Here is a 25568-nt window from a genome sequence, read left to right as displayed (position 1 = left end):
AAGGCGGTCAGCTGTGTGTTTACGAGTCTCTCGGTGACTTTGGCTGTAAAGGGAAGGAGAGAGATGGGCCGAATGTTTTTCAGGTCCGTAGGGTCGGCCGTTGGTTTCTTAAGAAGGGGTTTTACCTCTGCCCATTTCTGGGCAGATGCCTGATCTGAGGGAGGTGTTGATGGTGTGCCCTATTTCGGGTGCGATGACGGCGGCAGCCCTGTGGAATATGTGTAGTGGGTAGGGGTCCGTTGGGGCTTCTGAGTGGGTTTTCTTCATGGTCGCGGTGATGAGTTTGACGGTAGCAGGATCCCAGGACGTGATGGTAGGCTTATCGGTGGCGGTGGGTAGGGGGTGGTGTTCATCGTTGGTTCGCTGAAGTTGTCGTAGAGGGCCTTGATCTTCAGATGGAAGTAGGAGCTGAGCTAGTTGCAGATTTCCATGGAGGGTTTGACATCCATGGCTTCGCAGGTGGGTTTGGCGAAATGCTGTATGATTTTGAACAGTTCCTTGGCGTTGGTCACGTTGGTCTGGACTTTGTCTCTTTTGAAGTTCCGTTTGGTGTCTCCTATGCGCTGGTGGTATTTTTTCAGGGCGCACTTGTGGTTGTTCCGTGATTCTGTGGTTTTCAGGTTTTGCCAGGCTTTCTCTAGGAGTCTGCAGGAGCGTCTGGATTATTGGATTTCTGTGGTGAAGCAGGTGGCTTTCAGAGTGCATTGTTTGGCGGGGCAGAGGGGTGCGAGCTTGTTGGTGCAGCAGGAGATCCAGCAGTGAAATTCCCTGGCTGCGGAGTTGGTGTCGTTCGTGGTGATGGGGGGGTTTTGATGGAGGGTGATGCTGAGGTGCTCCTCTGTGACCTTGCTCCAGTTCCGTCGTGGCAGGTGCGGGCCGGGTTTGAGTGCAGTGGTGGCGTTGAAGGTGAATTGGATGCAGTGGTGGTCAGTCCAGAGGGGCTGGGTGGTGTGGCTGAAGCGGATGTTAGTTCCTCACGCGAAGATGGGGTCGAGGGTGTGACCCACCTTGTAGGTGGGCGTGTTGACAAGCTGCTTCAGCCCTAGGTTGGTGAGGTTGTCGAGGAGTGTGGTGGAGTCAGGGTCGTTGCCATTGTCGAGGTGGAAATTCAGGTCTCAGAGTAGAATGTAGTCCGTGGAGGTGATGGCATGGGGTGCGGGGAGCTCGGCGATGGTGGTTGGGTGGTGAGTGCGAGGTCCTGGTCGTCTGTAGATGAGGGTGTCTCGTAGCGTGGTCCTGGGGCTGGTCTGGATCTGGAAGTGGAGGTGTTCTGTGTTGGAGTCGGGTCACTTGTGCTGGATGTGGAAAGTCAGAGGGGGTCTTGTGTGTGATGGCGAGTCCTCCTCCTGGGCGGTGTGGACGGTCCTTTCTCTGGATCTTGTAGCCATCTGAGATGGCAGTGGTGATGTCGGGCCAGAAGTGGCTTTGGTCCAGGTTTCCGTGAAGAATGCGACGTCAGGTGTCAATCAGATCCCAGATGTCTACGGCGTGTCGGTGCAAGGAGCGCACGTTGAGAAGGATGCAAGTCAGGGTTTCGGTGGTGCGTGATTCGAGCGTGCCTTCGTTGGTGGTGGGAGCTTTGTCAATGTTGAAGGATCTGCAGCAGGGTTTGCACGAGAAATACCCGTGGGTGGTGTTCGGCGAGGATCCTGCGCAGTAGGCGTGTCTCCCAGGGTTGAGTGCATGGAAGGTAGTCAAAGCGGTGGGGTCTAGGGGGACCAGGGGTCCTGGCGCTGGTCACAGTCGGGTCGCGGATGGGCGCAGACAGGCTTGCATTAGGCGTGACTGTGCAGCGGCCGCCATTATGAAGGAGAGGGGGACGGACGTGCAGCTGGGAGGCGGGAGCGGGGCGGTAGGGGGAGGGGTCACAGGTCAGCGGCAGCGGGAGCTGTGGGAAAACTGAGGGAGGAGAACAGCACACAGCAAGGACAATGAGGAAAAAAAATAAAAACAAACAGCAGCAGGCACAATCAAATTAAATTAAGTAACAATGCGCAAACAGCGAGACACCGGAATCAGGATAGACTCGAACCCTGCAAAGGAGGGGCTGGCTTCAGAGGCGACGCAGAGCACAGCGGAGCTGCCGGGAAGAGAGCGATCCTAGGACCGAGGTCTGAGGACGCACATGCGCTCCCCTGCAGTGGCCGCCATTATGAAGGGGAGGGGGAGGGATGTGCAGCTGGGAGGCGGGGCGGTAGGGGGAGCGGTCACGGGTCAGCGGCGGCGGGAGCGGCGGGAAAAATGAAGGGGGGCAACAAACAGCACACAGCAAGGACAATGAGGAAAAATAAACAAAAACAAACAGCAGCAGGCACAATCAAATTAAATTAAGTCACAATGCGCAAACAGCGAGACACCGGAATCAGGGTAGACTCGAACTCTGCAACGGAGGGGCTGGCTTCAGAGGCGACGCAGAGCACAGCAGAGCTGCCGGGGAGAGTTAGATCCTAGGACCGAGGTCTGAGGACACACACGCTCCCCCGCAGCGGCCGCCATTATGAAGGGGAGGGGGGAGGGACGTGCAGCTGGGAGGCAGTAGCGGGGCAGTAGGGGGAGGGGTCATGGGTCATGGGTCAGCGGCGGCGGGAGCGGCTGGAAAAATGAAGGAGGACAACAGCACACAGCAAGGACAATGGGGAAAATAAAAAAAACAGCGGCAGGAACAATCAAATTAAATAAAGTCACAAACATCGAGACACCGGATTCAGGGTAGACTCGAATCCTGGAACGGAGGGGCTGGCTTCAGGTGCAACGCAGAGCACAGCAGAGATGCTAGGGAGAGTGTGATCCTAGGACCGAGGTCTGAGGACTCACAGGCGCTACCCCGCAGCAGCCGCCATTATGAAGGGGAGGGGGAGGGATATGCGGCTGGGAGGCTGGGAGGGTCACGGGTCAGCGGCGGTGGGAGCGTCGGGAAAAATGAAGGGGGACAACAGCACACAGCAAGGACAATGAGGAAAAATAAACAAAAACAAACAGCAGCAGGCACTCGAACCCTGCAACGGAGTGGCAGGCTTCAGAGGGGACGCAGAGCACAGCGGAGCTGCTGGGGAGAGTGATATTCTAGGACCGATGTCTGAGGACTCACAAGTGCTCCCCCGCAGCAGCCGTCATTATGAAGGGGAGGGGGGAGGGATGTGCAGCTGGGAGGCGAAACTTGATGGTTCTCCTGTCGGACATTGACCACTTACTCAGCAACATCCGACATGGGGCAGCTCGTGCATGGCTCCTGGTCTTCCTCAGCATCACCTGGTCCTCATAGCTGCAGCAACAAGGTCACTGTCGACTCTTCTGAGCCTCCTGACATCGTAGGGCATTGTATCTTTGTGCCTATTGGTCATCTCGAGTGGCACAGACTCTGTCCACTCTGTTTGCAGATTCTTCACGTCCAGAATCCTTGGATTTCACTCGACTTCTCCACCGTCTTCTACAGAGGCGTTTTCTTCAAATATTTCCATTGTCATCTATGGAGGTTTCTGATGTCTCTTCACCCCTAGGCACCTGGCTTCCCTGTTGTAGGTAACCTGGTTCCTGGGACATCCACGGGTGGGATTTCTCTCCAACTTTCCATCTTCGGGGTCCTCTGGGAAGGGTCCTTCTTCAAAACTGCAACCGTGACTTCTCCATTGACTTCCATTGGGCATGCAGCTGTGTTCCCACTCTGCACACAGCCTCCGTGGGGTTCCTGGATACTTACCTTGGGTGGTTTCTTGTGTCTTCAGCTCCTCTGAGTCCACTGGTCCAAGTCCCATTCTCTGTTGTAGTTCTCATACTTCTTTTTTAGTATATGGTTTGCTCTCCCCCTGGAGACTACTGTATTTTGTGCTTACTTACTTGATTGCATTTGAAGTATTTTGGTGTATTGTGTTGATATCTTCTGGTAGGAGATATACCAATGTGTTGTGTAATAAATAGAAGTATGACATTACAAACACTGTGGTTAATTTTCATTTAACCTACACTACATGACTAAACTGGTAACATAAGCTGCTTTACACTCCTTCTGTACTAAGCCTTAAGGCTGCTCTCCACAGCTACAACTTGCAGAGCTTTCTATGGTTATCAAAGTCGCCTAAAGCCACCATCAGGGTTGCCTGGATTAGTGTAAGGTGCTTCGCTTAAATAAGTGTGCACCATATACTAAATCAGTCTCCTCCATGGCAGAACAGGGAAGAGCAAGGTTTTGTGCACCTCAAATACTTTCCTTTGAGGTTTGCTAACTTTGAAGGCAGAAACTGGTATAAATAATGGGGCACTGACCCTACATCTTTAGATTACTTTTGGACTAAGGACCCTGCCAAGAAGAAGAGCTGGAAAAGCTGTCAGGAGGAGCTGCTATTTTGACCTGCTGCTTGCTGCTTCTTTCTGGGGCAGAGAAAGCACTGGACTGTACTTTCTTTATCCTGCTGTTAAAGTTTTTTTCGAAGGGCTTGAAGTAGAGCTTGACTTCTTTTGGAAGTCACAGGAACATCAAAGACTTCGGTTTCATCTGGTTGCCAGCACATGGAACTGTGTGTTTATGCTGCAACAGAAGAAAAAGGAACACCAACACCATCAGCAATGTCACTGCCAGCACCATGACCTGTCGGCACTGCACAGTGCATCGCCCGCTTAACAACACAGCCCTTGTGTCCCCTACAACAACACCAAATGCCAACATCGAGCCCCTGCCTGCACTCTGATCTGTTGGCACCGTAAGTCGCATCGCCCTGCTTCACACTGCAGCCCTGGTATCATCAACGACGACGCGGGCCGTCATCACCGCAACCTCTGCCTGCACACTGACCTATAGACACCGCTTGTGGAGAACACAAAGCATCGCCCAGCTTCAAATTGCAGCCCTGGTTTCACTGATGATGGCACTTCATGCTGACATCGACACCACTGCCTGCACCATGACCTGCGGACAGCGATCATGAGGTACACAATGCATCGCCCGGTCCTACACCACAGCCCCTGGCCTGCCACGCCAGGGACATTGACTCAAGTATCATCATCCGATGCCGCTGTTTGCACCGCAGCCTGTGGGCACCGCACAACGCATCATCCCACTTCACATCGCAGCACTGGGTCTACTGACAACAGCGTTTCAGCAACTACGTGATGCTACTGCTTTCACCGTGACCTGTGGAAACCGCACGTCACATCACCCTGCTTCACATCGCAGCCTTGGTCTCACCAATGACTCCGGATGCAATCATCCAGGCGCTGCATGACTGTGACTTGTGGACACCGCACTGAGCGTTGCCCCACTTTGCATTGCAGCCCTGACCCCACCGACGCCAGGGCTCCCGACTTCGACCTCACAGAGTTTAATCTGCAACACGTGTGACCTCAAAGACTTGCTGACTCCTGCACCAATCTCTGGAGCCGATGCCTGGTGATACAGCATCTTCGATCTCATCGCAAGGTTCCCGACGCCTCTTCAATTCCAAGGTACAGTTTGCAGGTCTTCCCAACACTGTAGCTGGCCCATGCCCCATCACGATCAGCCAGAATTTCTGGATTTGTTGGTCATGACGCTGCGATAGCATGGACGGATCAATCGACTTCAAGTAACTGTATATTGAGTTTATTTTTATCATTTTGGTCTTGTTTTGTTCAGATTAATATTGGCTATTTTGTTAGTGTGTGTGGGTACAAGCGCTTTACAGGGGTTATCTTAGCCATGTGACTCTGACTAGACTGAGGGTCCCTACTTGGACAGGTTGCAAACCAGAGATCTAATTTCTAACACCAGTGAACTGTATGAACGTCTGGGAAATAACACAATCAGTGATGCAAGAATGAAGGATTTTCCGTACCTCCTCCCTGCCCAGGAAGAATGAGGGATATGTAGTGAGGGAAGCAAAGACCTTTGCTGAGTAAATCTTTGCTTTAATGTCAAGGTGATGAGTCAATAAGGTAGGCTGCTTGGTTGAATACAGAACCAGCGTTTTTTCTGGTGTGGCATGCTCTGAGGCTGACCAGAAGAGTCACGGTGCACCTTCCTCCCAACGTTTTACTATTCCATAAGGCAATTGTTTCACACATGTTAATCCAGTTCTTGAGGTTTAACTCCTCTTATTTTAACTACAGAAGCCTGCTGTGATGGCCAAAGGTCACTTATAATTCGCTAGGTTCCAGTTGTTTATAACATTTAAGTACATCCTCCCCCTTATCCAAAACCAATTCTGAAGATATGGAAACTTGTAACTGACTAAAGGAAGCCAAACATTTGGAGGTATAGGAAGTGTGTAGATGTGACATTAACTCTACGTCCAGAAGAGTATGGAAAGCTCAAATTGCTCAAAAAAGAAGTAAAGCAACTTGTCAAGGGAAAAGATCACATCCTTCTAGTTCTTTCATAGTTTGCACATTTTGTAGTTCTGGTGTATCAGAAGCACAGTTACTATTAGAGTACGACAAACAACAGTCGGCCACGATAAAGCTCAGCAAAGCAGCCAGTCTGGAGGTTATCAAAGGTGGGATACTGTGGATATCCACATTGTCTAATATAATGTTAATATTGCAAAATACAATGACAATATATATCATGATAAATGTATATATAGCCATAATCTCAATGTACGCTATGGTAAATGTACACGTAATGTTGAACTTGCAACGCTGCTCTCTCCACATCAACCTCGAGTCAGAAATATGTGGTTAGACAGGACCTACAACCCGTGCCCAAAGCAACTGATTTACTGGTCACAGGTGGGAACAACACATAGCCAGCAAACACACACACAAGCAGGAAAACCCCAGATCGATCCCAAACATAGGCAGCGACACCACAATGGTCCAAGGGAAACTGGCCCCAATAAAACCTGTTTGGCCTGAGGGGTGTGCGATCCCAAAACACCATAAAGTTAGATGCCACATGGATGTAAGAAACACTCAGAAAATCAGAACGGAACACATGCAATGCACACAGTGATCCCACTCCCCCATGCCGAACATCTGGACACATATTCACTGGCTCACATTGTGTCCACGCCAGATTGAGACCCACCCGCGCCCTTTATCACGTGGTCAGATTTATGACTCCATAACTAGACTGGATTCCATTCTCTTACAATAATGTATAAAGTGTTCTATGCTGTAAACAAAGGAAGACCGGACGCTGTAGCCACGAGACTCCTTTGCGCTCCTCACATATTAGCAGCCGTTGTTTGCTGCCCTGATTCCCACGTCGCTTCCACCGGGCACGTTGAACGAGATCTTACCCCTCCAGACCACGCTCTACATACCTGTGTCCAAGGTGATCCTATCCCGCACTACGTGCCTTTTCCCTGTGCTGGTCACACCACGAGTCATCTCATAAGATCATCCGTTAACTCCGAGCGTCAAAATCAGATCAGGCAACTGTTTATTGTTTAGTCCTGAGGATGATCCCATTGCATTAGGAGCTAGGGATCGAAACGTCGACTTTTCAAACAGTACCGCAATTTATCCATTGTGTAAATTGTATTGTGGTAACTGTGGGTTAGAGCTTGTTTAAGATTGTATTGTATCTTAAGCAACCATTTGCTCCAAAGTTTTTGCCTGCCACTTTTTCTTCTCATTTTCCTATTTTTCCTTTTGATTGTGCCTATGTTTTATCCTTCTTCTTTGCTTTCACTCTGTTTAACCCCTGCCACATCTGTTCTAAATAAACGTTCCTCTGTCCGGCTGGACATTGGAAGACTATCCATAGCTCTCATTGAAGTCTATGTCGAAATGTTTTTATTACCTACCTTAAGCTAAGGACCTTTGTTCTTTAAAATAAGTAATCACCCGAGGTCCAAAGCTACCTGATCGGGTCCCCTTGTTAATTATACTGTGACTCTGCCTCCTCAGAAGCACATCAGATATTACAGACCTTCCAGGCATCACAGGAGGCCCACAAATGTCTGGCATAACTGGGAGTTGTTAATGAATCCCACTTCTTTAACACTCCAAAGTCGACCTGGGAATGAGCCACTGAACAACATGCTCTCTGACGTTGCGAGTCCACTGGTGACACTGCTGGGATAACTCTGAACCCCCCACATGTGGGCTCCATTTGCTTTCAGACTCGCAAGCACCCCGGACCCAGAGGTCACTGGAGGGGCCAACTTATCACAACTGGCCGTTCCCCTGCCTCCTCTGAGACAGACCCTGGAGGCCGATATCCCTTTTGCTTCTTTGTCATCCTCGGGGATGCCCGGGGACACTGATGGTGCTGCCTCCTGATGAAGACAACTCCTCTGCGGCCCCAGTGTGAACCTTTCCCGCCCTGGTCATTGATGACTACTGACCCCAGACTCAGGGTGCTTCACTTATGACTTGTGATGCGCAGATAGATTCTACATAGGAGAATACCCTCATATGTTTGTTATTTGTAATAGTGTTGAAATATGTTGGGCAACAGATACTTCATGAGATGAAGTGTGGGGTGGGGGTTGTTGGGGAATGTTGAATGGGGGCTATGTTCTGCATTGTCTAGTTTTATTTTTCTTGCTCCCGCAAATATCTTGGGCTCCTCACTGCACCATCTGTGGTGGACTCTTCTGTCGACAGCTGCTATCCTATGTTGTACCCATCATGGAGTTAGGCTGGTCTTGTGGAACATAAATGGCCTACTGGATCGCATTAAGTGTAAAGCAGTGCCTAAATTCCTCAGCGGACATCATCCAGACATAGCTCTTCTGCAAGAGACCCACTCCTATGTCGCTTTGGCTACGATCGTGTCTATCACCCTGTATTTGCCAGGGGATCCAGGGGGGCAGCCATCCTCTTACACAAAAGCATTCCCCTGGTGGTTACCCAGATCCCTCATGATCCCCCCAGTACATATGTGGGGCTTTCATAAACCTCAGTGGGTAAACCCTACAAAATGCTGAGCTTCTATATACCTCCCATCTACAGGGTCGAACCCTTTCAGATCTCACCACGGTAATTGCCACCTTGCCATCTGGGATGCTACTCCTTGGAGTGGGGGACTTTAACGCAGTCTGCAACCCAGACTTTGATGTCTCCGCTCCCTCCTTGCGGTGGACTCCTTGGGCTTCTGTGACAATTGGAGGGGTGAAACCCGTGAGGGCAGGCATATACCCATACTTCAGCATCTACTAAAATGATGTCTCGCATTCACTCAATCAATCAATCATTGATTACTTATTCCTCCCAGCTCCGGATGTTTCTGCCACAATAGGTGCTGCTATGCTCCCCCCGGCATCTCAGACCATACTTCCATGCTCTTACATCTTGAGACACCTGTACAAAACAAAAGACCTATGTGGCGTCTGAAGTCCTGGTTCTTCGGAGATGAGGGAGTCGTGGGCTGCCTTTCTGAGGACTGCACGGCTACTTCGAAAGTAATGCAGGGACAGGCCAGACAGCAGGCACGGTATGGGAAGCGAGCAAACCAATGATACGAAAATAGCTAAAGCATACTTCCAGCACGCAGGCAGGGACAGACATCAGGACATTACTGACCTAGTGGCCAGCATACTCCATTGTGAGGCCATAGCTGCACTTAATTTGACTGAAGCACTTACCAGCCAATTGGAAAAAGATAAACAATCACTGCATCACCCAGCCTTCCAGGAGGACCATCAATGCTGGTGTGCCACCACCCAACACATTTATGAATATGGGGTTGAGAGGAGCATGCGCCTCTGTCGGCTAGCACACAGGAAAATTACCTTTAGACTTTTCCTGGCCCTCTTGGATGACACGGGGACTCCGGTCACTACTGAGGAGGACATTGCAGAGACGTTTGCAGACTATTATGAACGCCTCTCTGCCCACCGTCCATGACCAGACCGGCTGCTTAACTCACTCGGCAATTACTCACTGATCTACCCCTCTCTCTTCCTAGGTGAGCCAATCACTGCAAATGAGACCCAGACCACCATTCGAGATTTAAAAACTGGTAAGAATCTGAGCCCCAATGGCTTTCCTCTTGAGTATTATTCTAAGCGCCGAAACATTGTTACCCCTCATCATCTTTGGTTTTACTCAGAGGCAGCGAGGCGTAGGTCCTTTCCTCCTAAACTCGACCTCATGACTATCGTTGTCATCCGTAAATCAGAATCACCTCTGACAACATGCGCCACCTATTGTCCCATCTCCGTAATTAACGTGGACATTAAAATATATGCTTAAATCCTGCAACAAGGCTCCAATTTGTCCTTCGATCCTTGGTCCACCCAGATCAATGCAGCCTTATGCCGAATCCCAGCACTCGCCACTGTATCCGCAGGCTACAAGTGGCCCTGGCTCACCTCGCAGAACTCAGTCAGCAGCTCCCTTGCTCTTCAACTTCGAAAACGCCTTCAACACTGTTGTCTGTAAGTACATAGACTTGGTGCTGCTCCAGATGGGCTTTGGCCCTAGCTTTTGGGACATGGTGAGAATTCTGTATACACAACCGACAGCCCAAGTCTAGGTAAATGGCAAACTCTGACGTGACATTGTGATCTCTCTGATATGGCGGGCAGCAATGCGATTCAATGTCTGGGAAAGACGTCAGACCTAACAAACCCCCCTCTGGTGAGGACGCTGGCTAGAATGGGTAAAACATCTGGAGGGCTTCCAGCGCTGGTACTTACGACATACCCTGAGTCACTATGCCACCCACCTGCAGGAGGTCCCGGAATTTAGCCTCTTGGAGGCATGCTTGTTTCTGGGGGTCTGGGTCATGGAGGCATTTCTCTGATATATCTAGCTCTAGTGTGCAATGCCCCAGAGAGCTTAGCTTCACTTACGGAGAGATGGGTTGGTGAATTGGAAGACGTTCAATGGCGTGAGGCCTGCATGGCTCCAGGGAACTACCTATCTCAGCAACACTGAGGCTGATCCAACTACATTACTTACACATCACTTACATGATGCCACAACGACTGGGACACGCAAGCCTTATCTCTGACCCCATGTGTGCTCTTCAATCCCCGGAAGCAGAGTATAATCACATAGTCTGGCAATGCCTCGCAATCGCCCAGTACTGGACCTGTATTAGTAATTCCCTGTCAGCGATCCCTACTAGACCGATCGAGTTGACCCCAAAGGTGGCCATTTTGGGCCTAATGGCTGAGTTTGGATAGCTGCAGGGAGATAGGATGTTGGTGGGCTTGGCATCCCTAATTGCTAAATGTGACATTGCATGCGCTTGGAAGCTGCCCAGGCTGAACAGGCTGAAGCTGTGGTGGTCTTGTGTGGACTGGTGTGCCAAACAGGAGTAACTAATTTATACCGCCCAAGGTTGCCCTCGGAAATTCAACAAAATCTGGGGCAAATGATGGGAATGCCATGGGTTGACTTCCACATAAAGAACTGTACCTTCCAATGACCTTTATTACTAAGATTGTCTGTTGGGGGTGGGGAGTGGGATAGATGGGGCTGGAGTATGATGTAAGAAGTTCCGTTTGTGGTGCTTTGTTACACTGTCGTTAAAAAAATCAATAAAATAAAATGTATAAAGAACAATAGAACTTACATTAATAAACAAGACAAACATCCAATAAGTAGAACTTGGGATATGAACTTTTAAAGAATAAACTCTAAAATAATGCTTAGAAGCAATAAGCGCGTACTTGAGATATCTGGTCGCACCAGACCAGGACAAAGTCAACAGTTCAGGAGACTGCGATGGAGCATGGGATGGACACAGTGGCCATGTGGCCTGCTGAACAAAAGTTCCTTATCCTGCTTGCAACTACAAAGATGCGGGGTGCAGCCGAGCAATGCGTAGGTGTCGATCCCACAGTGGAGGTGATGCCTCGATTTTCTCCATGCAACAGTGGCGATGCGTCAGTTCTGACAGCGATGCACCAGTTCCAAGATGCGGTGGTTCTAAAGGCGATGTGCCAGGATTTTCAACGCAGTAGAAGTGATGTGTCAACCTTCTCCATGCAATGGTTCCAAACCAGCAGTTCCGACGGAGATGCACTGTATTAGTAATTCCCTGTCAGCGATCCTTACTAGACCAATCGAGTTGACCCCAAAGGTGGCTCCAAGGACGATGTGCCAGTCCTGTTCCTGCAAAGATGGAGATTCTGCTCTTGCAGACGAGGATGCATCAATTCTACTGGAGAAAGCACCTTAGGCCCATTTCCAATGGTCCAGGTGCAGGAGCAGTGTGGTTGGAAGCTTTTTATGTCCCTGAAACTTCAATCAGGAGACCAGCAGTCTAGTCCTTGAAGTCACTTTAGGTTCAAGTGATGTAGGTCCAGTCTTTACCCAGGCACAGAGGGCAGCAGGGCAACACAGCAAGGCAACAGTTCTTCCAGAGCAGCAATCCGGCAGAGTGGCAGTCTTCAGCACAGCAATTCTTTCTAGCAGAGTGGTTTAAAGTCCAGAAGTGTACTGAATTGTTGGCAGAGGTCTAGCACTTATACCAAGTGGTGGCTTTGAAGTGGGGAAGACTTCAAAGAAGGGACTTTGAAGTACACAGAGTTCCTCCCTTCCTGCCCTGACTCCAGACTCACTACAGGGGGATATGCAGCCTTTTGTGTGGGGACATTCAGATGTAAGTAAGGCAGTGCTCAGCTCTCCCCCATCAAGCCAGTTAATGGCCCATTGTGGCCCATCAAGTCACCCCTTAGGTCCCATTACATGTGGATGTCTAGAAGGAATACACAAAGTCAAGCTGCCACCCACCGCAGACAAGTGATTAGAGACAGGCTGTAGGAACCAAATGGCTAGATTAAGAATATGGCAGCTTTCTAAAAGTGGTATTTTCAGAATTGTAATTAATTTAAAATCATTTTTCACTATAAGTTAGGATTTTCAATTAGGATTCCGAAGACACCAAACTTGATAAATAAATCTCTTCATAACTGGAAGTTACACTTATAAAATGTATTAAGGTAATCCCAATGTTATCCTGTGGGAAAGAAAGGCCTTTTCACAACATAAAAGAACATGTCCCACTTAAATACACTACACCCTGCCCTATAGGCTGTCCAGGGCCTACCCTAGGGGTGTCTTATATGTATGAAAAAGAAGGTTTTGTCATGGCAAAAGGTTTATTTTGCCAGGTCGGCATGACAGTGTAAAACTGTACACACAGGCTCTGCAATGGCAGGCCTGAGACGTGGTTAAGGGGCTATGTAAGTGGGTGGAACAATCAGTGCTGCAGGCCAACTAGTAGCATTTAATTTACAGACCCTGGGTAAATCTAGGGCACTTTACTAGAGACTTATAAGTAAATTAAATATGCCAACTGGGTAAAAGCCAATGTCACCATGTTTATGGATACAGCACATGCACCTTAGCACTGATTAGCAGTGGTAAAGTGCACAGAGTTCTAAAGCCAACAAAAACAAGGTCAGAAAAAGCAGGGGAGGAAGGCACAAAGTTTGTGAGTGACCCTGCAAAAAGTGCCACTTCCAACACAGAGCCCTGGGGAAACCCTCTCCATCTATTTCGGGCTAGCTGAAGCCCCCATTGGTCAGTCCATAAGAGGCCGCAATCTTGCCCTCTGTAACACAATCAGAATCTAACCTCAACTTTGTGCCTTCCAAGCCTCCTTTTTTTTACAAAACAAGTTGATGTCAGATCTGGTGTGACTGTAGTGAAAATAACAATGGGATATGATGTGGTACAGACCGAACTTTAAGTATATTTTGTTGTGCCTGACCTACAATTTTCGTGCCTGGGGCTATTACATTTAAATAGACGTTTTTAGGTCCAGTGACATAAAAAGCCTCAAACTCAACTCATCTTTATAGCTATATCCCAAGGATCCTCTTAACAGGTGACAGCCTTCATGGAGTTCCTAATTCTATTGAAGTAACTCTAGAGCACCTGCCCAACCACTTCTGGGAGCAACATGCGGGTAAAGGAGTGTACCACCAGCCTCAGACCCTCAGTGCAAGTCTTGCTGTGTAGTACAGAAGGAGGCCCACTACCAGCTTCCTGATCATCAATGGGAGCCCTGGTGTGTAATACAGAAGAAGGCCCACCACCAGCCTCCTGACTCTCAGTGCAAGCCTTGGTGTGTAGTACAGAAGAAGGCCCACCCACAATGCACGAGACAAAAGTCTGTACTGTGGACAAGTGGGAGTAGAGCGTCCAAGGGCACCCCTTCTATCTAAAGGGGCCAGCAGGATAACCAATATGCTTCTGGACATAAAGTGAGCACTGAAGGGCCGGCATGGGCCAGCACCAAGACCCCAAAATATTCATTAATCAAGGAAAACCATAAACTGAGCCTCCGTTGACACCGATGACTAAACCAAGTGGGTTCAGTTTAGTTTGTCGTGTTAACTATTTTTTTTATATGCTCGAGTTTATTACTGAAAACATTGACATTCAGTTGGCTGATTGTTACTCTAATGTACATTATTACTTTTTATTTTTTGTCTTTACATTTTTGATCCCTTCATGTTTTCCTGTAGTTTGTCATCCATTTGTATTTAATCATCAGTTTTCTTTGACTATTTTTCCAATTTGTCTCTTCTTCTAGTAAAGGAATTGCCGATCCGTCTACCTTTTGCCCCCTGTCAGTATTCTTTTTTCCAACACCCCTACTTATCATGATGTTTTAGGAAGTGTTACTCTAAGAGTTAAATAAGAAGTGCTAAGATATTTTCCTTCCTTCTTGAAAAGTAAAGCCCTGAAATTGGCACTTTACACATCAATATTCGTAAACCCTTGGAGATAGATGTCTTGGCAGTTCAGCCAACCCTACTTAAACCTGTACTGCCTCTGCTCCGCCTGTCCTATCAGTAGCCTCGCTCATGAATATTGCTCTTGGTGCCATAGGATATGATGAGATGTGATCAGTTATCTCATTGTGGACATTAATGATGTAACTGGTGATGTAAAGGACCTTGCAATCCCTTCAACTGCATTAAATTGTGTCACTTGTTCAGTCTGACTGATGCTGCACATGAACTGTGAGTATTTTGCGTAGTATCGACAGAAAGGGCAGGTAATCCTATTTCTCAACTAAAGATGGTGCCCCTGTGGTGTTTGCACAACTCAACAACAAAGACTGTCAGCCATCTCGAATCGAAGGACCATGCTGTCCTATAGTCCTATTAACTTACCAGTGTCAGAAGATTGCACTCAGCGAGCCTCAGACATCTGTTCCTTGATATGGGAGAGAGAGACATGGATCGCTTACAGGAATTCTCATTTACTGTCTTAAAGCAGACACTAATTGGATCATGTGAAAAGGAAAAGTTTCAATATTATCCATATCTGTATCAAAGAGTATTTTGGGGATTGGGCTAATCTTTACAACTCCGACATATGGATGTGTCCGACCACAGATACTTTCTATAAACTTACCATAGTTGGGGCAGACGGGGGCCTCCCCTCCACAATTACACACCAGCTGTATCTGAGACTTATCCCAGTTGATCTCACGGATGTAGAATGTTGGCTTGTCGATGCCGTTGTAGAGGCGACATAGATCTGCATTCTCACGACAAGTTCTTCCATCATGGCTTCCAAATTTCACATATATGCGACTAAGAATCTCTCTCTGCCCTGAAACGATGGTCTGAAAGGGTTTAAGGACACCTTCTTCCTACAGAAGAAATAGGAGGGACAGGTCTAAATTACTTCTGCTTGTCACTGGTAGACAACATTGCTATCACATCTATTCAATCAAGATGTAACCTTTGAATTGCAATCTTTAGCTGTAACATCATCCATCACACCTATTACTAGTAATCTGTTACTGTAACATGTCACTGCAGTGAATATTCATGCTAAGATTCACTGTCACTGTAGCAGCTCCATCACTGCTGTCACTAGAAATGTGTTACTGTAACATCTGTCACAGCAGCGACTGTCCATACTATGAATAACTAATACTGTAACATCTCCATCACTGCTGCCACTAGAAATCTGATACTGAAACATCTGTAACTGCAGTCACTATCCATACTATGAATCACTAATACTATAACATTTCCATCACTGTTGTCACTAGAAATCTGTTACTGAAACATCTGTCAGTGCAGTTACTATCCAAACTATGGATCACTATTACTGTAATATCTCCACCACTGCTGTCACTATAAATCTGTTACTGTAACAACTGTCACTGCAGCGACTGTCCATACTATGAATCACTATTACTGTAACATCTGCTTATCACTGCTATCACTAGAAATCAGTTACTGTAACATTTGTCACTGTAGTGACTATCTAAACTATGAATCACTATTACTGTACCATCTCCATCACTGTTGTCACAAGGAATATGTTACTGTAACATCTATCACTGCAGTGACTATCCATACTATGAATCACTATTACTGTAACATCTCCATCACTGCTGTCACTACGAATCTGTTACTGTAACTACAAGGGAAGGAAGCCAAAAGTTTTTAAAGCACTATCCAATTCAACTTTAGACCATGGCCTTGTCGACCCGTGGGCTGTATTACACCATTCGGGAACCAGGCTATACGTTCTTTTCACATCCCCATCAGAAATTGGTTAGATTAGATTATTTTTTTCTCCCCCCTTTACTGTTAAATCAAGCCTCAATTAATGTAGCGCCAAGAATTTCAGCGGACCATGGTCCGTTAGTATTAAATATCCCAGCAGTGAGAACTTTGGTCAAAGTTAGAAATTTCACATTTGACAGAAAGCTTCTGCTAGATGATGTATTTGTATTACATATGAAGGAATGGATCATACAATTTTTGTCCATTAATCGCAACTCCGCTCCCTTTGGGATGGTCTGGGATTTGCTGAAAGCGGGCATACGGGGGGAATGCGTGAGACAGATTAAACAAATAGTGCAGGAGTTATATGCCAAGTTAGTTTTGGCAAAAGAGAAATTAGCACATGGGATTGGGGCTGGATCTGATATTACGGCTTTACAAATGGAAGTTGCTCGATGCAAAGCTAAAATGAATCTTCACTGGAGTAAGGATATTGCTGTAAAACATAGGCTAAATCTCTGCGCCGTTTGGCGCAGAGATTGCGCGCCAAGGAGGAGCACAACGGATAGATCACATTATCGATGAACAAGGCATCTTAAGGGAAACTCCCACAGAAATCCTCATGGTATTTCATAATTTTTTTAGCAAACTTTACTCAGCTGAGACTACTGATAGGCCCAGAGGGGAAGCATTACTACAAGAATACTGCACCGCTAAACTTGATATGCAAATGGCCTCGGCTTTGGATAGACATATAACTATGGAAGAGTTAGAAATTGCAGTCAATAGTCTCCCCAGTGGTAAAGCTGCTGGGCCGGATAGACTGACCCTGGAGTTTTATAAAACCTTCTTTAATGAAGTGAAAAGGGATCTACTGGACACAATGCTTTGTGCTCAATAGGGGGCACCCCCTCTATCCTGGAAAGAAGCAAACATAATTGTTTTTAGAAAGAAAGATAAGCCCTCCAATCTTCCGGGATCTTACAGGCCGATCTCACTGTTAAATGCCAATGGCAAAGTATATGCCAAGATTTTGGCCAACCGGCTGTCGAAAGTTATTTCATCGCTGGTATCGACCAGGCAACACGGATTTATACCCGGCCGAGGTACTACAAATCATATAAACAGGGTAGTCACAATGATTGATTGGGCCAATGCAAAACACTCTAAATTTGGCCTTATCCTGTTAGATGCCGAGAAGGCTTTCGATCGGTTGGGATGGGACTTTCTTTGGGCTGTTCTTTTCAATCTAGGCTTCAATCTGGGCTTTATTAAAGCAATCCAGGTTTTGTATCAATCTCCCACAGCTAAAGTATGTACAGCAGGCTCTGAATCAAAGCCGATCTCTATAGCCAGAGGCACCAGTCAGGGGTGTCCCTGTTCACCACTGCCGTTTGCACTATATATAAATCCGTTTTTGAATAGGTTAGAAGATACCCCCGGGATTGACCCTATGGTATGTGGGCAAGACCGCTGTCAGGTATTAGCCTACGCAGATGACATTGCGTTTGTAACATCTAACCCAATGGTAGCTATGCGTGAGATAGAACGCCTGGCAACAAGTTATGGAATAGTTTCAGGGTATAAATTAAATCTAGCCAAAATGCAGATCTTGAGCCTTAATCTACCAGATAACATGGATTCAAGAATCATGACGGAAGTCAATTATCTAGGGATAAAGCTTCGCACTTGTTTAAAATCATTAGTGGATACTAATTGGGCTGGCATCACCAGCGTTAGTAAAGAACAGTTAGATCGCTATGAGTGTCTGCATCTGTCTTTGGTGGGCCGTTGCAATATCATAAAAATGGTAATCTTGCCAAAAGTGTTATATTTTTTTAGATCTGTACCACTGGAAGTAACCCGGGTGCAACTACAAAAGCTACAGTCAGTATGTGCACGATTTATATGGGCATAAGGGAAACATGACGCTCCCACGAGAGAAAGGTGGATGGGCTGTTCCAGATTTTACCCTGTATTATTACGCTTGTGTGCTGCAAAATATGAGAATACTTTTATCTGGAGAGGAGGTTATGAACAAAGCGGAATCTCCATCCATTTATCAAATTTTGCTTGGTTTTGAGGTTAAAATCGCATTTTTTTGTCATTTGATCTTAATTATTACAAAACAACCAAATTTAAGGTATTAAATGCCGCTTATAAGATCTGGAGAGTAGTATACACCAACGGCAGCAACCGCACTACTCCCAGTGATATTTTGGGATAGGGTGGTAGATAGCTGGCGCAGGAAAGGAATAGTATTTATTGGGGATTTATATGTGCGTGGCGTTATGTCATCATTCTCGGTACTAGCAGAAAAACATGGATTGGCTAGTAAGGAATTCTTTAAATATTTACAATTACGTGACTTTCTCTTGAAACAGAGGGGGGAATTCGAATCCAAACCCTTGGTAGAAGCAATTAGGAAGAATGGACGTATCGGGACTATTTATAGTTTATTACAACTCCCACAGCCGAATGATCTAGAAACACATAATCAGAAATGGAATAATAGGTTGGGGACTATAGATATCAATCTGGAAGATTGTATTGAGGTGGCCGCTAAAGTGTTTCTGTCAGCTAACCTGAAAGCACAATATTATAACACAATGTTTAATTTATATCACACACCGGCTAAAATGGCTAAATGGGGAGCTGGAAATGATGGAAAATGTTTTCGATATTGAAGCGAAGATGCTGATATTGTCCATATTTTTTATTCATGTAAAGAATTAACCTCTTCTTATATATTGAAAGGTTTCTTTATGAAATTTCGAAGATTCATGTTAAACTCTCAATGAGTGACATTTTATTAGGGATGGATTCTGGAGTTACAAGTGCAATGGCAAGATATAAAATACGGTATTTAATCTTCTTAACAACAGCGATTGCTAGACTATGTATTGCATCAGTGTGGTTGCAAAAAGAGGCCCTGACATTTGAACAATGGAGAGCTAGATTTTTTAGTATATGTCAATTGGCACATAGTTTATATGCTCTGAAAGGTGTGCAGAAGAAAAAATGGGGCTTAGAAATATGAGGTATCGTGATGGATTATATGAAAGATTAAAGAAAGCTTCGTCCAGGGGGAAACATACCTGCTAGCAGCGAGCCTCTGTTTGCACCAGGAGTCACCAGGAGTCACAGCGGCCATGCGAGCAGCGGAGGCCCTGCCCCCTTGACCCGCGAACCTTGATCTGCGCCTCGCGCCTCCCGCTCCGCGGGAGACGCTTCGTCCAGGGGGAAACATACCTGCTAGCAGCGAGCCTCTGTTTGCACCAGGAGTCACAGCGGCCGTGCGAGCAGCGGAGGCCCCGCCCCCTTGACCCGCGAACCTTGATCTGCGCCTCGCGCCTCCCGCTCCGCGGGAGAAGCTTCGTCCAGGGGGAAACATACCTGCTAGCAGCGGGCCTCTGTTTGCACCAGGAGTCACCAGGAGTCACAGCGGCCGTGCGAGCAGCGGAGGCCCCGCTCCCTTGACCCGCGAATCTTGATCTGCGCCTCGCGCCTCCCGCTCTGCGGGAGACGCTTCGTCCAGGGGGAAACATACCTGCTAGCAGCGAGCCTCTGTTTGCACCAGGAGTCACCAGGAGTCACAGCGGCCGTGCGAGCAGCGGAGGCCCCGCCCCCTTGACCCGCGAACCTTCATCTGCGCCTCGCGCCTCCCACTTCGCGGGACGCGCGCGGGCGTGCGCCGGACTAAGCCCGGGCAAAGGGCGGGCCATCTGTGGCCGTCAGGGGCTGCCAGAGGCTGGGCTGGGCCCCCCCTCTAACATTGGTTCTCGTTCACGTGCTTTGAAACAGGTACATTGGTCGGTTTGTGTTGTCGTTATTCTTAATGCTTTGGACTTGGACTGTGGTTGTGACTATTAGATTTAGTCTATGGTAGCTGCCCCACTATAACTGGCTTGCATGTGGGCCTCAGTCCTTGTTGCAATACTTACATATTGCCCTTGAGCGCTATTTTAATCTGTGTTTATTTCGGTTTTATGCTTTTAGATTTTAGCATTTCCAGATTTATAAGGTATTTATTTTGTACTCTATTATTTTGTAACTCTGTTTTTCATTGTAACCCAGCCTTTTAGGTTTTGTGGGGGATCATTATGGGGAAGAGGAATGATATGGAGGGAGGTGATGCCGCTGGCACCAAAAAAGGGAAAAAAGCAAAAAAGAGCCCGCATGCTGCTCTTAATTTTGTTTTGGAGAGAATAGAGGGAATTGTTAACGACTGCGAGGAAACACTTGGTAATGACACCCAAATAGACATAGAAAATGTGGAATCGAGGGGTGGTAAAACCTCTAACAAACCTCACAGAAAAACTATCCACACAATGTTTACCAACCAGCATAGTAGTAATAAGCCCCCGCAAGTTCCTGTATCATCAACATCTGACTACCCTGCGGATGCTGTTTTGCCCAGCTCTCCTCCCCCGCCCTTAGAACGGGGGTTGGTGCTGCAACAAGCCCAGATAACTCCTCTTTCTATTTTATGCTCAAATAGATTCTCTCTCCTTGACCCAGACACCAGCATTACCACCAAATTGGCCCCAGATGATAGTATGGCAACAATCTTAAGCGAAAGGTCAGTTACCGGTCCAGAAGCTGGGCACTCTGAGTTGGACCTGCTGGCTAGGATTAGGAAGTTGGAGGATATGGTGGACATGCCACTCCAACCATGACTTCTGCCGCACTTCTATCACGGGAGGTCACTGCCCCCATTGGGAGGGATACTCAGGGGTTAATAAAACACACCCCCCTAAACATTTCTTTAACACCATCCCAAGGTCACAGGAATAAGGGGCTTGCCAAGAAGATGGTTATTAATGATAAAGCCACATCTTACGCAGATATCACGAGAGGCGAAGTCCGGAACGCGGTACCTGACTCTAGACCTAAGCCAATGGAACACAATTACACTATATCTTCCCTCCCCCGAGCCTCCATTAAACCACCCCCCTCCAGAGCCACCTACGGCCCCCGTCCGCATCATCTACCTATTAGGGCCAAGGTGTACATGACCAACGTCCCGAAATTAGCCAGCCCAGGGGGATATGAATGTAGGGACTCACTACTTAATAAAGTCATTCATTGGTTGCGCTATGTAAGGGGGTGTAGATCTATTATCAGAGACGACTTGTCTAGAGTAAGTAGGATCTCCAGGGCAGATGTGCAGGCGGACTGTCTGGAGATCGAACTCAGCGACCCCTTTCTAGCAGAAAATCTACTACTGCTGGAACTTAGGACATCCCCGCCGGAGTTTTCCTCGATACAGATCCGCTCCTCTCCTTCTTGGTCATACCTGCTTGAGGCTGATGATTCAGGACTCAGACAGGTCGATTGACTGATTTATAATTGCTCAGACAACCCTTCTCCTGTCCCAGAATGGCGCCACCATGGATAACAGTGCTCTAGATCATTCCTTGTCTATGGACCTGGGTGGGGTTTGTACTGATAGCTCTGCCCAGTCACAACCCATAAGAGGAGCCATTCACCCACATGGGGTGTTGGATGTAAATAGAGATATTCTCCTTAATCATTCAAGATCACTCTATCTTTTATAATTGAATATTGCGGGTTTGGAAAAAAATCTTGCTGATCCCCTTTGGAATGACTTTGTAGATAAATTTGATATTCTCTTATTCCAGGAGACATGGAGTCTAGTCCCCCTTTATAGGCCAGGCTATTCCACCTTCCACATTCCAGCCATCAGTTCACCCAGAGGCAGGCCTTCGGGGGGGCTCCTCGCTTGGGTCAACATCAATTTGAAGTGGTCTGTTAGAAACCTTGTAACTTCTTCCCAGGACATCCTCCAAATTTCTATTGCCGGGCCAGATTTAAAAGATGGCCTGGAAATTTTTAACATATATGCCAGAGGGACCCCGGGTGGCCAAGTAAGCCCTATGATATCATCTTTGGACCTAGAGCTCACGGCCATTACCTCCACAGCAGGTATAATCGTCGCAGGAGATTTTAATTGTACTTTCGAGCCCCTCTGTGATGAGGACATCCAGGGCACCAGGGACCTAGATGCTAAGTGGGAAATCCCCTCCCTTAGTCTCCCTCCAATAAAGAAATGGTCTCCAAGAGCCATACAAATTAATGCTCTGACTCTAGAGCACAATCTGAGGACGACTAATGGCAGATCAAAATCTGATTTAATGGGAACTCTTACCAGAACCAGGGTGCCCTCGCGCATCGACTACATACTGCTGGACGTCGGATCATGGGCCGACCTTATCGATATGGAAGTAGTCCCAAGATGCGAAAGTGATCATAATCCCTTGTCCATGCATTTTTTGTGTAATCCCGACCTTACATCTATTGAGCTTGTTAGCACCAGGAGCCCCTGGTTGAGGGAAATTGTCCCCTCCAACTGCAATCGGCGCCTTAAATGGCCTAAGGTTGCGGAACGTGAACTGTCATTGGAGGGCATCAGGAAGATCATTAATGATAACATCCTAATGCTCAACGACGTCCCTGACACTCCCCCCTCACCTGTTCACTCCTCAAAGCTCAAGGAAATATATCTCTCAACCGTGGTCAGGGTGAGCGAGTTTTTCCAGGCCAAAGCGAACCGGGGTTGCAAGCGTCCTCCTCCAAAGGTCGAAAACCTGTGGTACTCCGATGAGTGCAGGAAAAGAAGGCAGGACCTCTCGAATGCTTTAAAATCTATGGTCCAGATCAATATCCTGTCTGCAAGAAAATCATACTACAGGTCTATCGCCTTAGCAAAACGAGCTTGGGAAGTAACACACTGGTAAGAACTTAAATCTGCCGCCCAGCTTAAGGATGCTACCCTATTTTGGGATCTCATTAATGTTGGTACAAGGAGGGGGGCTGACCCATTTCCGAACCATATCACGGGGCGAGAATGGTTCGACCACTTCCAGAAATTATACATGGGCGACGAAGGGCTTGTTCCGTTTGAGCAAGGGCACGAACTAGAGCCACCTGTTCTCCCACTCGAGAAAGAGCAGTTTGGGCTCAATGAGGTTCTTACAGCTATTGCCTCGATTGTGCCCGGCAAAGCAGCTGGACCCGACGGCCTCCCAGGTGACCTTATGATCCACGAAAAAAATCTCTGGGCCCAATTTATCTGCAGGTCTTTAAACCTTATAGCGAACGACCACCCTGTACCTGAATCCTGGAAAGGGGCGGAGGTAGTGACCATCTACAAGAAGGGGGATAGAGAGGATCCTGCCAATTACAGACCGATCAGTCTAATCGATGTCGCCCAAAAAGTGGTTGGCAGGGTCCTCTTAACACGGATGAAGGGATGGATTGATGAGGAGGGTGTCTTGTCCCACTTCCAGGCAGGATTCAGATGTGGTGTTGGCACGATGGATCAGGTATTTAGACTCTGCCTGATCCATTGGAAAACTGTTACCATCGAGAAGTTTTGCTTGACCTAGGAACCCATCCCCTGATTCTGAATCTCGTCAAGCATCTGCATGAAGACAACTTTGCCAGAGTGAGGTGGGGGGGCCAGGGTCAGCTAACTGAGAAAATAGTTGTCCAGAGAGGGGTACGCCAGGGTTGTGTTTTGGCACCGACCTTGTTCTCTCTCTATTTAAATGGGGTGGTGGACCATTTGAGAGAGGACTTGACCGATGCCCCAACCCTGTGCGGGTAAAAAACACCGACTCTACTATTTGCGGACGACACCCTCCTGATCTCCAAGAGCCCCATGGGCCTGCAGAAACTCCATGATCGTTTCACCTCGTTCTGTGTAGCCAGAGGCCTGGTTATCAACATAACTAAAACCAAGTTAATGGCTCTGGCACCATCTAAAAGTTTCAGGAACAAATTTAAGTTGAACGATTGTCCTCTAGAGTTAGTAGAGGCCTTTGATTACCTAGGGGTAAGGGTGAACAATAAAATGAAATGGTCCCTCCACCTGACCAAAATGCTCCTGAACCATAAACGGACTTCAGGGGCTATAGCCAGGCATCAGAGACTTTCCTATAGCCGGCCTGTAGTCCCATCTATCAAAGTATATGAGGGCAAGGCCCTGCCTGGGTGCCTCTATGGGGCGTAACTCTGGGGGTTCGATAATCTCTCCGAGCTAGTAAGATCTGAGAATAAATTTTTTCGAGATTTAGTCTCGCTCCCTTCATCTACCCCCCTAGTCCTGTTCCGCTACGACCTTGGGAGACACCCAAAAAATGAAGTGGCGAGGCTGCACCCCCTGCTGTATTGGACCAGGCTTAGGAGGTCTCCTGACTAAGCCATTATGCCTCTGGCCTAACTGAATTGATAAGTATGGGTGCAGGTCACAAGGTCGGCTGGGTGTCCAACCTGAAAAAATTAGTCGGTGCAATTGGTTTGGACCAGGCTTGGGAGAGTCAGATGCCCCCGCCCAAACCCTTAGTGAAAAGGCTTTACTGGGACTGGATTTCTGCCACGGCCAACAAGAATCAGAATGGTATTTTGTCCGAGAGATTTTTGGATGTCAAGCACGCCCCAAGACTGGAACCCTTCCTTGACCTCATCGAGTCCCCGGGGGATAGGGTCCTCTACCTTAAATTTAGGTATGGCACACTTCCTCTCCGAGACTTCCAGGAGGCTGGAGTGGCCAGATGGGAAATGACAAGGGCTGCCCGGGCTGTGCTTCCCCCACGGAATCCATAGCACATTTCATCTTTGCTTGTAGGGCATACAGCCAAGTGAGGTCTAGGTGGTTAAAACCAGTCTGTATTAATTTGGGCTGCTCATCCCATAGGGCGGCTCTACGCATTCTAACTTACGAGACACTAATCCCAAGTGTAACCTGTGGCATAGCAAAGTTTCTAGGACACGCATGGAGGATAAGGCAAAAGCTTGTCAAATGTAAAAAATAGTTAAATAAGCCGCTGCGAGCAATGTTTATTCTGAGCTCACTTGATATGGATGGGTCTTAATTATACTGCTATTTGGATTTATGTATTATTTTGCCTTGTATACTATATCCCTCACCGAACTTACAGCATGGCCATACTGGGGAATGCGGACTCAAGCCCATTATTCTGCAAAAAAAAAAAAAAAATGCAATGTAATTTCTGAAGTGTTTTTGCTTTTGTAACCTGTTTTACACTTTTATGATGTTTTTTTTACATCGAATAAAGTTATTCAAATGAAAGAAAGCTATTTCTCATTCTTAGGCCACACTCATATGAGGTATGCGACAGGATGGAAATTTATCACTTTTGCACTTTGCACTTTCTCTTT

General features: G+C 47.4%; 1 protein-coding gene across 2 annotated transcripts in view; it reads right to left on the bottom strand.

Annotated features, from left to right (window-relative positions):
• LOC146863599 (uncharacterized) overlaps window positions 1–25568 on the bottom strand; it is a 479196-nt gene that overhangs the window by 329216 nt on the left and 124412 nt on the right. For both annotated transcript variants that reach the window (XM_085627619.1, XM_085627620.1), the window contains one exon: window positions 15250–15490. In XM_085627619.1, coding sequence (XP_085483745.1) covers window positions 15250–15490 — 241 coding nt within the window. The remainder of the gene's footprint in view (window positions 1–15249; window positions 15491–25568) is intronic.

The sequence above is a fragment of the Triturus cristatus genome, chromosome 2_1 (genome assembly GCF_964204655.1).
Source record: "Triturus cristatus chromosome 2_1, aTriCri1.1, whole genome shotgun sequence".
NCBI classification, from domain to species: Eukaryota; Metazoa; Chordata; class Amphibia; order Caudata; family Salamandridae; genus Triturus; species Triturus cristatus.
The sequence above is the reverse complement of the archived record's forward strand: the minus strand, read 5'-3'. Positions and strand labels throughout refer to the sequence as shown.